General features: G+C 40.6%; 1 protein-coding gene across 1 annotated transcript in view; it reads right to left on the reverse strand.

The window, feature by feature from the left end:
• Nucleotides 1-15322, reverse strand: part of VSIG4 (V-set and immunoglobulin domain containing 4) — a 42354-nt gene that overhangs the window by 3125 nt on the left and 23907 nt on the right. The window contains 3 exon segments of the mRNA XM_037823755.1: nt 284-388; nt 2988-3065; nt 3616-3678. Coding sequence (XP_037679683.1) covers nt 284-388; nt 2988-3065; nt 3616-3678 — 246 coding nt within the window.

A 15322-nucleotide genomic window follows, 5' to 3' on the forward strand; every position in this document is an offset into this window, starting at 1 on the left:
TTGAGGGCAAGGATTGTGACTTCTCCTTCTCTTACATCCTTATGAGGCAACCCATTGTAGAGATGGCTGTATTAGGCTGGGTAGCAAAGATTTCTGAATTAGCTTCCATTAGTTGTACTGTCATTGTTAGCTTGCATTTCTGATTCCATGCATCCCCATTCCCACTCCCAAACTAGCCTGGGGCTCCTTGAAGTGCCTAACATGGTGCCTGATACAGATAATATGCTCAAATATGCTGCCAGAATGAATGAGCAACAGCCACCCAGCCATATTCATCACTTACCCCATTGGGGTATCTTCCGGCAAAGCATGATATAAGCCATGGTGAAAACCACCATACAGCACAGGGAGATGATGAGGATGATGGCAAAGATCGGCAGGCCTTTTCCTAGAAGGGAAAATAAGACCAGGTGGTATGTGACTGAAAATGAAGTCAGAAACATGAGCTTAAGAATCAGGCCACCCCAGCCCGGACTTCTTTCTTCTCCATCTTTCATCTTCTCCTAAACTTCTTAGGTAGCCAGAGACACACAAATCCCCAGGGCTGGGAGAGAAACTTGAGAGAGGCTAGAGAGACCATGTCTAAGCAGTTCTTACCAGAGCAAATGGCTGGGGACCTGGGCATTTGAGTTAGTCCTTCATGCTTTCATTGGGGCCAAAACAGGTTTTTTTTTTAACCTTCCTTTAGATAGAAGAAAGTAGTACCATGACCTCCCAGCTTTGCCAAAAAGCTATCTTATTGAATTCTGGCCAGTTACTTCTAGCCACAATGATTCTCTCCTACCTAATCTCTGGCCAAGTCCCTGGATTCCTTCTTCCTTATAATGTGCTTCCCCTGGGTCTCCTGGGGTGCTTATCTCAATCATTTCTACAGGCTGAAGGAAACTAATAGACTGGGCTTCTAGGCTTGGATATTTTATTTATTTGCTGTGTAACCATGGTGGACAGAATGATGGCTCTTCAAAGATGTCCACATCCTAATCCCTGGAACCAGTGAGCATGTTAGTATACAAAGCAAGGAGGAATTAAGGTTAAAAATAGAATTAAGGTTGCTAATCAGCTGACCTTGAGATAAGGATATTATCCTGAATTGTCTAGAGGACCCAATCTAATCACAAAGATCTTTAAAGTGGAAGAGGTAGGCAGAAGAGGTCAGACTCAGAGACCTTTGAAGATGCTATTTTATGGCTTTGAAGATGGAGGAAGGGGACACGAGCCAAGGAATGTGGGTGCCCTCTAGAATTTGGAAAGGGCAAGGAAACAGATTCTCTTCCAGAGCCTCCAGAAGGAATGCAGCCATGATTTTAGCCTAGTGATACCTGTGTTGGATTTCTGACCTCCAGAAATGTAAGACAATAAACTTGTATTATTTTGTATTGAAGTTTGTGGTAATTTATTACAGCAGTCAAATATTTAACTGTCACTAGGCCTCAGTTTTCCCATCCGATCAATGAAAAGTTTGTTTGATCTCTAAGGCACTTGTAACTGTAATAAACTGAAACTAGGGGCTAGATCAGGAGGTAGGGAGGAGACAAAGGAATTCCAGTGTCACTAGGATTTGCTGTTGCAATTGACTGTGTTCTTACCATACATCAATATATTTTTTTCCTAGAAATTTATGGTCCTCAGAGCTCATGATTGGAGCTGGGGAACTCAAGTTAAAAGGTGATAGAGATCAAAAAAAGAGAGATCCTCCCTTGGAAGGAGTCCAGTTGTGAAAAACCTAATAGAGGAAGTAGGCACAGCCCTGGTATCTGGGAATTTCTACTTCCTCCAAAGTTATCTTCCTATCTTCCCAAAAGAATTCTCCAAGAGGCATCTTCTAGCCTCCCTTCTCCCAATGAGTATTATCCTGGGAGAGACATGGAGCTGTGGACTCCAGACCAGTGCTTCCAAGGCAAAGGTGGCAATGCAAAGTTGGCACAAAGGGCAAGCTTGGGCTGTGCCCAGAGATAGCCAAGAAGCTCTTCAACCAGGAGGTGAGAGGTACAAGGGCATTCAGAAATTCACTCTCAATGATACGCAACCAGAAGATGAGACCAGGAGTGAGAATCATCAAACTGTCTAGCACCAACCAATAAAAAGGGATGCCAACTGTCAACTTGAAACAGGGTCTAGGAGGTGCCCTACTGTGCCAGGAATTAGAACTTTTGCTTTGGGACCATGGAGTAATCTGGAGAGTCATGGGGGATGGACCAGGGTAGCATAAGGAATTCAGGTAAACAGCCAGTTATCAACTGATATGAAAGTATTTCATTATTTTAATCATCAATTTAGTTGTACCAGTGCATATCAGCTGACCATCAGTTCAGGTGAAACACAGACAGAGCTTCCCTTTAGGTTTTGGATCTCTGAGACCCTGACTTGGGGATCCTAGATAGTTTTGAGGCCTCAGAAATCAGTTGCAAGCTGTTTGGAGAGCCCTAGTTATGAGTCCAAGTAATGAAGCTCTGATATTACCCTTACCTGGCCTAACATTGGTTTCTCTCAGAGAGCTGGCTGAGGTCATGAACCTATCCCTATTCTTGTTCAGTGAGTGTTATGGCAAAGGGAACTGACTACAATTTTGTCAGTGGGCTTGACCCTCTTCAGGAGGTTTTGGAGCCTGTGGGTACTGTAAGAGCTGCAAGAATGTTCTCCAAACAAAATATGAATTAATTCCATCCTTGTCTTGTGTTCCCAGCCTGATCTCTGGATCTTTGGACCATCTCTTAGACCCTTGCACAAACTCTTTTTGTACAAAAAAGGTAACAACTGTTGGATAAGCTATGAGCACATCTACCTTTCCACTTTCTCCCACCCTGATTTTGTTTATCTCTGGATCTGGATCTGTCCTGCTCCACCTTAACCCACCCCTACCCATCTCCTTGCACTCAACAGGTAATCATTTGGAGAGCTGAATTCCAGAGAATAGTGTTTATAGTGGAAGATTTGATCACAAACTTAGAGTCAAGAAGGAAGGAGAGAAATCTTAACAATGCCTTTACCTGATGCAGCACTGGTCTCCCCAAGGTAGCTATTCACTTCAGTGGTCCAGCTCTAAGATGGGTTCATTGTGGATGTTTCTATGACAACAGGGAATTAGGGTCAGAGGCCTCACTTCCAGCCAGGAGTTGTGGGGGAGGGGGGGATGGGTGTGGCTACAAAATTCGGAGCCTTTCTCTGAGCATCTGTGCTAGGCTATCCAGAGTGCCTGGAGGTGTCAGTGATCACTAGTACTGTGAGGTGAAATATCTTAATTTCTTACTGTTGGGGATGGGGAGGGGAGAAGGCCTGTAAAGGAGAGGAAAGAGACCTAAGGTCACATAGCAAGTCACACAAGGATCAGGACAGAAGTCTCAGCTTTTCCTCTTCTAAATTTTATCATGTGGGCATTCTTCCTCCTTCCTTTTGTCTCAGCAGTTTTCATAATAATAATGTACATTCATGACTCCACATCTTTACTACCCTTAATTCCTTCCTATCTGTTTTAGTCTCTACTCCTTTACTGCCATGCTCTCTCTAAGGACTCCAATGACCTCTTAGTTCCCATCAACTGGCATTGGGGCATTTCTCATGGTTTCCATGACACTATTCTGGAATTCTACTATTTCCCCAGATCCCAATAAAACTCACCTTTCAAGGAGGTTTGCATGACTGTAGATGCCTCAGTCTTGGTGGTGAGTGGCTTTGAGGAGTCTGCAAGGAAAAGGGAGGCCAGTCAAGGGCCCTGACACACTTGGGTGAACTGTTGAAGGCTCTAGGGAAATTGGGAAACCAGTAAAGGCCATCCAGGCCCATAAATATACCTGTCTCAGCACTTTCCTTCAGAGGCTGATAAGTCCTGCATTGCCTGTTCATACTTCACATACCAGTCTAGGGTAAAGTTCTTAACAGAGGATCTCTGTCCAGAGGTTCATGAACTTGGATGTGAAAAAATATGATTTTATTTTTACTAACTTCTAACAGAAATCTAGTGATTCATTCTCTTGAGAGAAACTTGGGAAGTATCCACAAAGAGATGGTAGTAGGTGACATCAGCTAAAATGGCAGGGTAATAATCTCTGAAAATTCACCACTTCATAAACGCAACAAAAATGACCTGACAAAATTTGTCAGAATCAACTTTTGCAGAACTCTGGAAATTAACCAAATGCAAATTCCTAGCATTTATGAAAGGGAAAATATCTGAATCTCAGTAAAAACAGCAGGCTTTGTGGAGTTTTAACTCACTTGAGTCCTATCCTCTTTTTCCAGCTCAGCAGTAGTCTTGAAAATAAAACCCTGACTTCAGATAGTAGATACTAGAGGGAGCATAGCAGGCATCATTCCCCCCAGTTTTTCATTATTTGACCTGTCTGGTGGTTCCCTGAAAAACCTGACATAAAAGGCTTGTCTTTATGGGTAATCTACTACAGAAAGCCTCTCCCTAAGGAAGGAGAAGGGTGTTTGTCACATAGTTGCCTGCAGCAACAGATAGCAGTTGGAGGAAATAACAGACTCAACAAAAACCTTAAAATGAAAAGCTGAGAAATGAGATCCATAGGGGCTTGGAAAAATTCTGACATATTCCTGAGATTTAGAAGGCCACACACAAGGATAAGGCTGTGTGCATGCTCAGGAAAGACCTGAGAAGGCCCTAAGCTCTTGCCTCTGGCTAATATTGAGGCCCACATAAGCAGCAAGTGAAGGCTATGGAAAAATTTTAAAGTGCCTGGCAGAGTGCTGAAGGAATGCCTCAACACTCACTCAGAGTCTCTTGGTAAAGACTGGGAGACTTTTTTTGGCTCCAGACATTTAAGGAGATCTCTATCCAACCATAGTTATCACTAAGCTAACTGAATAGAGACTTCAATGGCCACACATGACAATGAATACAGAAAAGTCACTAAAAAATAAACAACTACTTTAACAAGCAGCAGCAACAACAAACTCTGGGGAGGAGGAAGAATCAATCACATTACCAGAGTTGTCATGTTATAGTATGTAAGAAATTGTTTTCCAGCAAAAAATATAAGTCATGCAAAGATACAAGAAAGTATGGCTCATAAACAAGGAAAATAGCAACCAATAGAAATTGTCCCTGAGAAGCACAGGAATTGGATTTAAAAGACAAAGACTTGAAATCAATTGTCTTAATTATGCTCAAAGAACTAAAGGACACCATGGACAAAGAGCTAAAAGAAAGAATGAGAATGAGTCTCACCAATTAGATGAAACCATAGAGAGATAGAAATTGTAAAAATGAATTAAATAGAAATTGTGGAGTTTAAATGTAAAATAACTGTAAGGAAAAATTCACTAAAAGGACTCAACAGCAGATTTGAGCATACAGAAGAATCAGTGAACTTGGAGATAAGTGATTTGAGATTTTTCAATATGAGATAAAGAAAGAAACATGAATGAAAAATAAACAGACATTTAAGGAGATTAAGCTTCACAAACCTGTGGGGCACCATCAAGCATATCAACATATGCTTAATGGGAATCTCAGAAGGAGAGGAGAGAGACAAAGGGGCAGAGAGAGCATTGAAGAAATAATGTCAGAAAACACAATTTGATGAAAAAATTAATCTAGAAATCCAAGAAGCTCAATGAATTTAAGATAAGGTAAACTAAAAATCTCCATACCTAAACACATCATAAACAAACTGTCAAAATCCAAAGACAGAGAGGCGGGGCAAGATGGCAGACTGGTGAGCTGTATGTTTTAGTTACTCCTCCAGGAAAGTAGGTAAAAAGCCAGGAACTGCGTGGACTGGACACCACAGAGCAATCTGTCTTTGGGCATACTTCATACAACACTCATGAAAACGTGGAACTGCTGAGATCAGCGAAATCTGTAAGTTTTTGCGGCCAGGGGACCCGCGCCCCTCCCTGCCAGGCTCAGTCCCGGGGGAGGAGGGGCTGTCAGCTCCAGGAAGGAGAAGGGAGAATTGCAGTGGCTGCTCTTATCGGAAACTCATTCTACTGATTCAAACTCCAACCATAGATAGACTGAGGCCAGACACCAGAGACTCTGAGAGCAGCCAGCCCAGCAGAGAGGAGACAGGCATAGAAAAAAAACAACACGGAAAACTCCAAAATAAAAGCAGAGGATTTTTGGAGTTCTGGTGAACACAGAAAGGGGAAGGGCGGAGATCAGGCCTTGAGGCGCATATGCAAATCCAGAAGCAAGGCTGATCTCTCTGCCCTGGGCACTTTTCCTTAATGGCCCTGGTTGCTTTGTCTATTAGCATTTCAATAACCCATTAGATCTCTGAGGAGGGCCGTTTTTTTTTTTTTTTTTTTTTTAAATCCTTTTTGCTTTTTCTAAAACAATTACTCTAAGAAGCTCAATACAGAAAGCTTCAAAGAATTGAAATTTGGGCACCTCAAGTCAAGAGCAGAACTAAGAGAGCTCTGAGACAAAAGGCAATAATCCAGTGGCTGAGAAAATTCACTAAACAACACAACTTCCCAAGAAAAGGGGGGTGTCCGCTCACAGCCACCATCCTGGTGGACAGGAAACACTCCTGCCCATCGCCAGCCCCATAGCCCAGAGCTGCCCCAGACAACCCAGTGTGACGGAAGTGCTTCAAATAACAGGCACACACCACAAAACTGGGCGTGGACATTAGCCTTCCCTGCAACCTCAGCTGAATGTCCCAGAGCTGGGAAGGGGGAGCAGTGTGAATTAACAGAGCCCCATTCAGCCATCATTTGAGCAGACTGGGAGCCTCCCTACACAGCCCAGCAGCCCAGAACTGCCCTGGGGGGACGGCACTCACCTGTGACATAGCACAGTCATCCCTCAACAGAGGACCTGGGGTGCACAGCCTGGAAGAGGGGCCCACTTGCAAGTCTCAGGAGCCATACGCCAATACCAAAGACTTGTGGGTCAGTGGCAGAGACAAACTGTGGCAGGACTGAACTGAAGGATTAGACTATTGCAGTAGCTTTAAAACTCTAGGATCATCAGGGAGATTTGATTGTTAGGGCCACCCCCCCCTCCCCGACTGCCCAGAAACACGCCCCACATACAGGGCAGGCAACACCAACTACACACGCAAGCTTGGGACACCAATTGGGCCCCACAAGACTCACTCCCCCACTCACCAAAAAGGCTAAGCAGGGGAGATCTGGCTTGTGGAGAACAGGTGGCTCGTGGACGCCACCTGCTGGTTAGTTAGAGAAAGTGTACTCCACGAAGCTGTAGATCTGATAAATTAGAGATAAGGACTTCAACTGGTCTACAAACCCTAAAAGAACCCTATCAAGGTCAGCAAATGCCACGAGGCCAAAAACAACAGAAAATTATAAAGCATATGAAAAAACCAGACGATATGGATAACCCAAGCCCAAGCACCCAAATCAAAAGACCAGAAGAGACACACCTAGAGCAGCTACTCAAAGAACTAAAGATGAACAATGAGACCATAGTACGGGATATGAAGGAAATCAAGAAGACCCTAGAAGAGCATAAAGAAGACATTGCAAGACTAAATAAAAAAATGGATGATCTTATGGAAATTAAAGAAACTGTTGACCAAATTAAAAAGATTCTGGACACTCATAGTACAAGACTAGAGGAAGTTGAACAACGAATCAGTGACCTGGAAGATGACAGAATGGAAAATGAAAGCATAAAAGAAAGAATGGGGAAAAAAATTGAAAAACTCGAAATGGACCTCAGGGATATGATAGATAATATGAAACGTCCGAATATAAGACTCATTGGTGTCCCAGAAGGGGAAGAAAAGGGTAAAGGTCTAGGAAGAGTATTCAAAGAAATTGTTGGGGAAAACTTCCCAAATCTTCTAAACAACATAAATACACAAATCATAAATGCTCAGCGAACTCCAAATAGAATAAATCCAAAAAAACCCACTCCGAGACATATACTGATCACACTGTCAAACATAGAAGAGAAGGAGCAAGTTCTGAAAGCAGCAAGAGAAAAGCAATTCACCACATACAAAGGAAACAGCATAAGACTAAGTAGTGACTACTCAGCAGCCACCATGGAGGCAAGAAGGCAGTGGCACGATATATTTAAAATTCTGAGTGAGAGGAATTTCCAGCCAAGAATACTTATCCAGCAAAGCTCTCCTTCAAATTTGAGGGAGAGCTTAAATTTTTCACAGACAAACAAATGCTGAGAGAATTTGCTAACAAGAGACCTGCCCTACTGGAGATACTAAAGGGAGCCCTACAGACAGAGAAACAAGACAGGACAGAGAGACTTGGAGAAAGGTTCAGTACTAAAGAGATTCGGTATGGGTACAATAAAGGATATTAATAGAGAGAGGGAAAAATATGGCAAACATAATCCAAAGGATAAGATGGCCGATTCAAGAAATGCCTTCACGGTTTTAACGTTGAATGTAAATGGATTAAACTCCCCAATTAAAAGATATAGATTCGCAGAATGGATCAAAAAAAATGAACCATCAATATGTTGCATACAAGAGACTCATCTTAGACACAGGGACACAAAGAAACTGAAAGTGAAAGGATGGAAAAAAATATTTCATGCAAGCTACAGCCAAAAGAAAGCAGGTGTAGCAATATTAATCTCAGATAAAATAGACTTCAAATGCAGGGATGTTTTGAGAGACAAAGAAGGCCACTACATACTAATAAAAGGGGCAATTCAGCAAGAAGAAATAACAATCGTAAATGTCTATGCACCCAATCAAGGTTGCCACAAAATACATGAGAGAAACATTGGCAAAACTAAAGGAAGCAATTGATGTTTCCACAATAATTGTGGGAGACTTCAACACATCACTCTCTCCTATAGATAGATCAACCAGACAGAAGACCAATAAGGAAATTGAAAACCTAAACAATCTGATAAATGAATTAGATTTAACAGACATCTACAGGACATTACATCCCAAATCAACAGGATACACATACTTTTCTAGTGCTCACGGAACTTTCTCCAGAATAGATCATATGCTGGGACATAAAACAAGTCTCAATAAATTTAAAAAGATTGAAATTATTCAAAGCACATTCTCTGACCACAATGGAATACAATTAGAAGTCAATAACCATCAGAGACTTAGAAAATTCACAAATACCTGGAGGTTAAACAACACACTCCTAAACAATCAGTGGGTTAAAGAAGAAATAGCAAGAGAAATTGCTAAATATATAGAGACGAATGAAAATGAGAACACAACATACCAAAACCTATGGGATGCAGCAAAAGCAGTGCTAAGGGGGAAATTTATAGCACTAAACGCATATATTAAAAAGGAAGAAAGAGCCAAAATCAAAGAACTAATGGATCAACTGAAGAAGCTAGAAAATGAACAGCAAACCAATCCTAAACCAAGTACAAGAAAAGAAATAACAAGGATTAAAGCAGAAATAAATGACATAGAGAACAAAAAAAACAATAGAAAGGATAAATATCACCAAAAGTTGGTTCTTTGAGAAGATCAACAAGATTGACAAGCCCCTAGCTAGACTGACAAAATCAAAAAGAGAGAAGACCCATATAAACAAAATAATGAATGAAAAAGGTGACATAACTGCAGATCCTGAAGAAATTAAAAAAAATTATAAGAGGATATTATGAACAACTGAATGGCAACAAACTGGATAATGTAGAAGAAATGGACAATTTCCTGGAAACATATGAACAACCTAGACTGACCAGAGAAGAAATAGAAGACCTCAACCAACCCATCACAAGCAAAGAGATCCAATCAGTCATCAAAAATCTTCCCACAAATAAATGCCCAGGGCCAGATGGCTTCACAGGGGAATTCTACCAAACTTTCCAGAAAGAACTGACACCAATCTTACTCAAACTCTTTCAAAACATTGAAAAAAATGGAACACTACCTAACTCATTTTATGAAGCTAACATCAATCTAATACCAAAACCAGGCAAAGATGCTACAAAAAAGGAAAACTACCGGCCAATCTCCCTAATGAATATAGATGCAAAAATCCTCAACAAAATACTTGCAAATCGAATCCAAAGACACATTAAAAAAATCATACACCATGACCAAGTGGGGTTCATTCCAGGCATGCAAGGATGGTTCAACATAAGAAAAACAATCAATGTATTACAACACATTAAAAACTCGAAAGGGAAAAATCAATTGATCATCTCAATAGATGCTGAAAAAGCATTTGACAAAATCCAACATCCGTTTTTGATAAAAACACTTCAAAAGGTAGGAATTGAAGGAAACTTCCTCAACATGATAAAGAGCATATATGAAAAACCCACAGCCAGCATAGTACTCAATGGTGAGAGACTGAAAGCCTTCCCTCTAAGATCAGGAACAAGACAAGGATGCCCGCTGTCACCACTGTTATTCAACATTGTGCTGGAAGTGCTAGCCAGGGCAATCCGGCAAGACAAAGAAATAAAAGGCATCCAAATTGGAAAAGAAGAAGTAAAACTGTCATTGTTTGCAGATGATATGATCTTATATCTAGAAAACCCTGAGAAATCAACGATACACCTACTAGAGCTAATAAACAAATTTAGCAAAGTAGCGGGATACAAGATTAATGCACATAAGTCAGTAATGTTTCTATATGCTAGAAATGAACAAACTGAAGAGACACTCAAGAAAAAGATACCATTTTCAATAGCAACTAAAAAAATCAAGTACCTAGGAATAAACTTAACCAAAGATGTAAAAGACCTATACAAAGAAAACTACATAACTCTACTAAAAGAAATAGAAGGGGACCTTAAAAGATGGAAAAATATTCCATGTTCATGGATAGGAAGGCTAAATGTCATTAAGATGTCAATTCTACCCAAACTCATCTACAGATTCAATGCAATCCCAATCAAAATTCCAACAACCTACTTTGCAGACTTGGAAAAGCTAGTTATCAAATTTATTTGGAAAGGGAAGATGCCTCGAATTGCTAAAGACACTTTAAAAAAGAAAAACGAAGTGGGAGGACTTACACTCCCTGACTTTGAAGCTTATTATAAAGCCACAGTTGCCAAAACAGCATGGTACTGGCACAAAGATAGACATATAGATCAATGGAATCGAATTGAGAATTCAGAGATAGACCCTCAGATCTATGGCCGACTGATCTTTGATAAGGCCCCCAAAGTCACCGAACTGAGCCATAATGGTCTTTTCAACAAATGGGGCTGGGAGAGTTGGATATCCATATCCAAAGAATGAAAGAGGACCCCTACCTCACCCCCTACACAAAAATTAACTCAAAATGGACCAAAGATCTCAATATAAAAGAAAGTACCATTAAACTCCTAGAAGATAATGTAGGAAAACATCTTCAAGACCTTGTATTAGGAGGCCACTTCCTAGACTTTACACCCAAAGCACAAGCAACAAAAGAGAAAATAGATAAATGGGAACTCCTCAAGCTTAGAAGTTTCTGCACCTCAAAGGAATTTCTCAAAAAGGTAAAGAGGCAGCCAACTCAATGGGAAAAAATTTTTGGAAACCATGTATCTGACAAAAGACTGATATCTTGCATATACAAAGAAATCCTACAACTCAATGACAATAGTACAGACAGCCCAATTATAAAATGGGCAAAAGATATGAAAAGACAGTTCTCTGAAGAGGAAATACAAATGGCCAAGAAACACATGAAAAAATGTTCAGCTTCACTAGCTATTAGAGAGATGCAAATTAAGACCACAATGAGATACCATCTAACACCGGTTAGAATGGCTGCCATTAAACAAACAGGAGACTACAAATGCTGGAGGGGATGTGGAGAAATTGGAACTCTTATTCATTGTTGGTGGGACTGTATAATGGTTCAGCCACTCTGGAAGTCAGTCTGGCAGTTCCTTAGAAAACTAGAGATAGAGCTACCATTCGATCCAGCGATTGCACTTCTCGGGATATACCCGGAAGATCGGAAAGCAGTGACACGAACAGATATCTGCACGCCAATGTTCATAGCAGCATTATTCACAATTGCCAAGAGATGGAAACAACCGAAATGTCCATCAACAGATGAGTGGATAAATAAAATGTGGTATATACACACGATGGAATACTACGCGGCAGTAAGAAGGAACGATCTGGTGAAACATATGACAACATGGATGAACCTTGAAGACATAATGCTGAGCGAAATAAGCCAGGCACAAAAGAGAAATATTATATGCTACCACTAATGTGAACTTTGAAAATGTAAAACAAATGGTTTATAATGTAGAATGTAGGGGAACTAGCAGTAGAGAGCAATTAAGGAAGGGGGAACAATAATCCAAGAAGAACAGATAAGCTATTTAATGTTCTGGGGATGCCCAGAAATGACTATGGTCTGTTAATTTCTGATGGATGTAGTAGGAACAAGTTCACTGAAATGTTGCTATAGTATGTAACTTTCTTGGGGTAAAGTAGGAACATGTTGGAAGTTAAGCAGTTATCTTAGGTTAGTTGTCTTTTTCTTACTCCCTTGTTATGGTCTCTTTGAAATGTTCTTTTATTGTATGTTTGTTTTCTTTTTAACTTTTTTTTTCATACAGTTGATTTGAAAAAAGAAGGGAAAGTTAAAAAAAAAAAAAAGAAAAAAGACAAACAAGGAAAAAAAAAAAAAAAAGATGTAGTGCCCCCTTGAGGAGCCTGTGGAGAATGCAGGGGTATTCGCCTACCCCACCTCCATGGTTGCTAACATGACCACAGACATAGGGGACTGGTGGTTTGATGGGTTGAGCCCTCTACCATAAGTTTTACCCTTGGGAAGACGGTTGCTGCAAAGGAGAGGCTAGGCCTCCCTGTATTTGTGCCTAAGAGTCTCCTCCTGAATGCCTCTTTGTTGCTCAGATGTGGCCCTCTCTCTCTGGCTAAGCCAACTTGAAAGGTGAAATCACTGCCCTCCCCCCTACGTGGGATCAGACACCCAGGGAAGTGAATCTCCCTGGCAACGTGGAATATGACTCCCGGGGAGGAATGTAGACCCGGCATCGTGGGATGGAGAACATCTTCTTGACCAAAAGGGGGATGTGAAAGGAAATGAAATAAGCTTCAGTGGCAGAGAGATTCCAAAACGAGCCGAGAGATCACTCTGGTGGGCACTCTTACGCACACTTTAGACAACCTTTTTTAGGTTCTAAAGAATTGGGGTAGCTGGTGGTGGATACCTGAAACTATTAAACTACAACCCAGAACCCATGAATCTCGAAGACAGTTGTATAAAAATGTAGCTTATGAGGGGTGACAGTGGGATTGGGAATGCCATAAGGACCAAACTCCACTTTGTCTAGTTTATGGATCGATGTGTAGAAAAGTAGGGGAAGCAAACAAACAGACAAAGGTACCTAGTGTTCTTTTTTACTTCAATTGCTCTTTTTCACTCTAATTATTATTCTTGTTATTTTTGTGTGTGTGCTAATGAAGGTGTCAGGGATTGATTTAGGTGATGAATGTACAACTATGTAATGGTACTGTAAACAATCGAAAGTACAATTTGTTTTGTATGACTGCGTGGTATGTGAATATATCTCAATAAAATGATGATAAAAAAAAAAAAATAAATAGACCAAACACAAAAAAAAAAAAAAAAAAAAAAAAAAAAAAAAAAAAATCCAAAGACAAAGAAGCAATCTTGAAAGTAGCAGAGAAGCAACTCATCATGTACAAGGGATTCTTGATAAGATTAACAGCTAATTCTCATCAGAGTCCATGGAAGCCAGAAGGTAGCTGGATGCCATATTGATAGGGCTTAAAGAAAGAAACTCAACAAAAAATTCTATGTCTGGCAAAACTAACCTTCAAAAACAAAAGAGAAATTGAGATATTCCATCATAATAATAGAGAGAGTTTGTTGCAAGCAGATCTGCTCTACAAGAAATATTAAGAGAGATCTTCAGGCTAAAATGAAAGATCACTAAATAGCAACTCTAATCACTTTGGAGAAATAATGAGCACTGGTAAAAGTAACTACATAGGTAAATATAAAAACAGTATTATTGTAGTTTTCATTTGTAACACCTTTTTATTTCCTATCTGATTTAAAAGACGAATAAAGCAATAATTATAAATCAGTCAAGATTTTAATGTATAAAGAGGCAATTTGTTACAATAATAGCATAAAGGAGAGATAATTGGCACTACACAAGGGCAAAAATACTATTGAAATTAAGGTGAAATTAATCCAAACTAGATTGTTATAAATTAACTGATTTATTGATTAATCCACAGGGCAACCATCAGAAAAATAACTCAAAATATTTCATAAAAGAAATGAAAAGAGAATTAAACGGTACACTAGAAAATACCTATTAATATAAAAGAATGCAGTAATGGAGGAATAGAGGAATAAAAAAGACTCCAGGCATATAGAAAACAAACAGCAAAATGGCAAAACTAAATCCTACCATATCAGGAATTACATTAAATGTAAATGGATGGGAGGCGGGGCAAGATGGCAGACTGGTGAGCTGTATGTTTTAGTTACTCCTCCAGGAAAGTAGGTAGAAAGCCAGGAACTGCGTGGACTGGACACCACAGAGCAATCTGACTTTGGGCATACTTCATACAACACTCATGAAAATGTGGAACTGCTGAGATCAGCGAAATCTGTAAGTTTTTGCGGCCAGGGGACCCGCGCCCCTCCCTGCCAGGCTCAGTCCCGGGGGAGGAGGGGCTGTCAGCTCCGGGAAGAAGAAGGGAGAACTGCAGTGGCAGCCCTTATCGGAAACTCATTCTACTGATTCAAACTCCAACCATAGATAGACTGAAACCAGACACCAGAGAATCTGAGAGCAGCCAGCCCAGCAGAGAGGAGACAGGCATAGAAAAAAAACAACACGAAAAACTCCAAAATAAAAGCGGAGGATTTTTGGAGTTCTGGTGAACATAGAAAGGGGAAGGGCCCTGAGGTGCATATGCAAATCCTGAAGAAAAGCTGATCTCTCTGCCCTGTGGACCTTTCCTTAATGGCCCTGGTTGCTTTGTCTCTTAGCATTTCAATAAGCCATTAGATCTCTGAGGAGAGCCCGTTTTTTTGTTTGTTTGTTTGTTTGTTTGTTTGTCTTTTTAAATCCTTTTTTCTTTTTCTAAAACAATTACTCTAAGAAGCCCAATACAGAAAGCTTCAAAGACTTGCTATTTGGGCAGGTCAAGTCAAGAGCAGAACTAGGAGAGCTCTGAGACAAAACGCAATAATCCAGTGGCTGAGAAAATTCACTAAACACCACAACTTCCCAAGAAAAGGGGGGTGTCCGCTCACAGCCATCACCTGGTGGAAAGGAAACACTCCTGCCCATCGCCAGCCCCATAGCCGAGAACTGCCCCAGACAACCCAGTGTGACGGAAGTGCTTCAAATAACAGACACACACCACAAAACTGGGCGTGGACATTAGCCTTCCCTGCA

Source organism: Choloepus didactylus, assembly GCF_015220235.1.
Source record: "Choloepus didactylus isolate mChoDid1 chromosome 24 unlocalized genomic scaffold, mChoDid1.pri SUPER_24_unloc1, whole genome shotgun sequence".
In the NCBI taxonomy this organism is placed as follows: domain Eukaryota; kingdom Metazoa; phylum Chordata; class Mammalia; order Pilosa; family Megalonychidae; genus Choloepus; species Choloepus didactylus.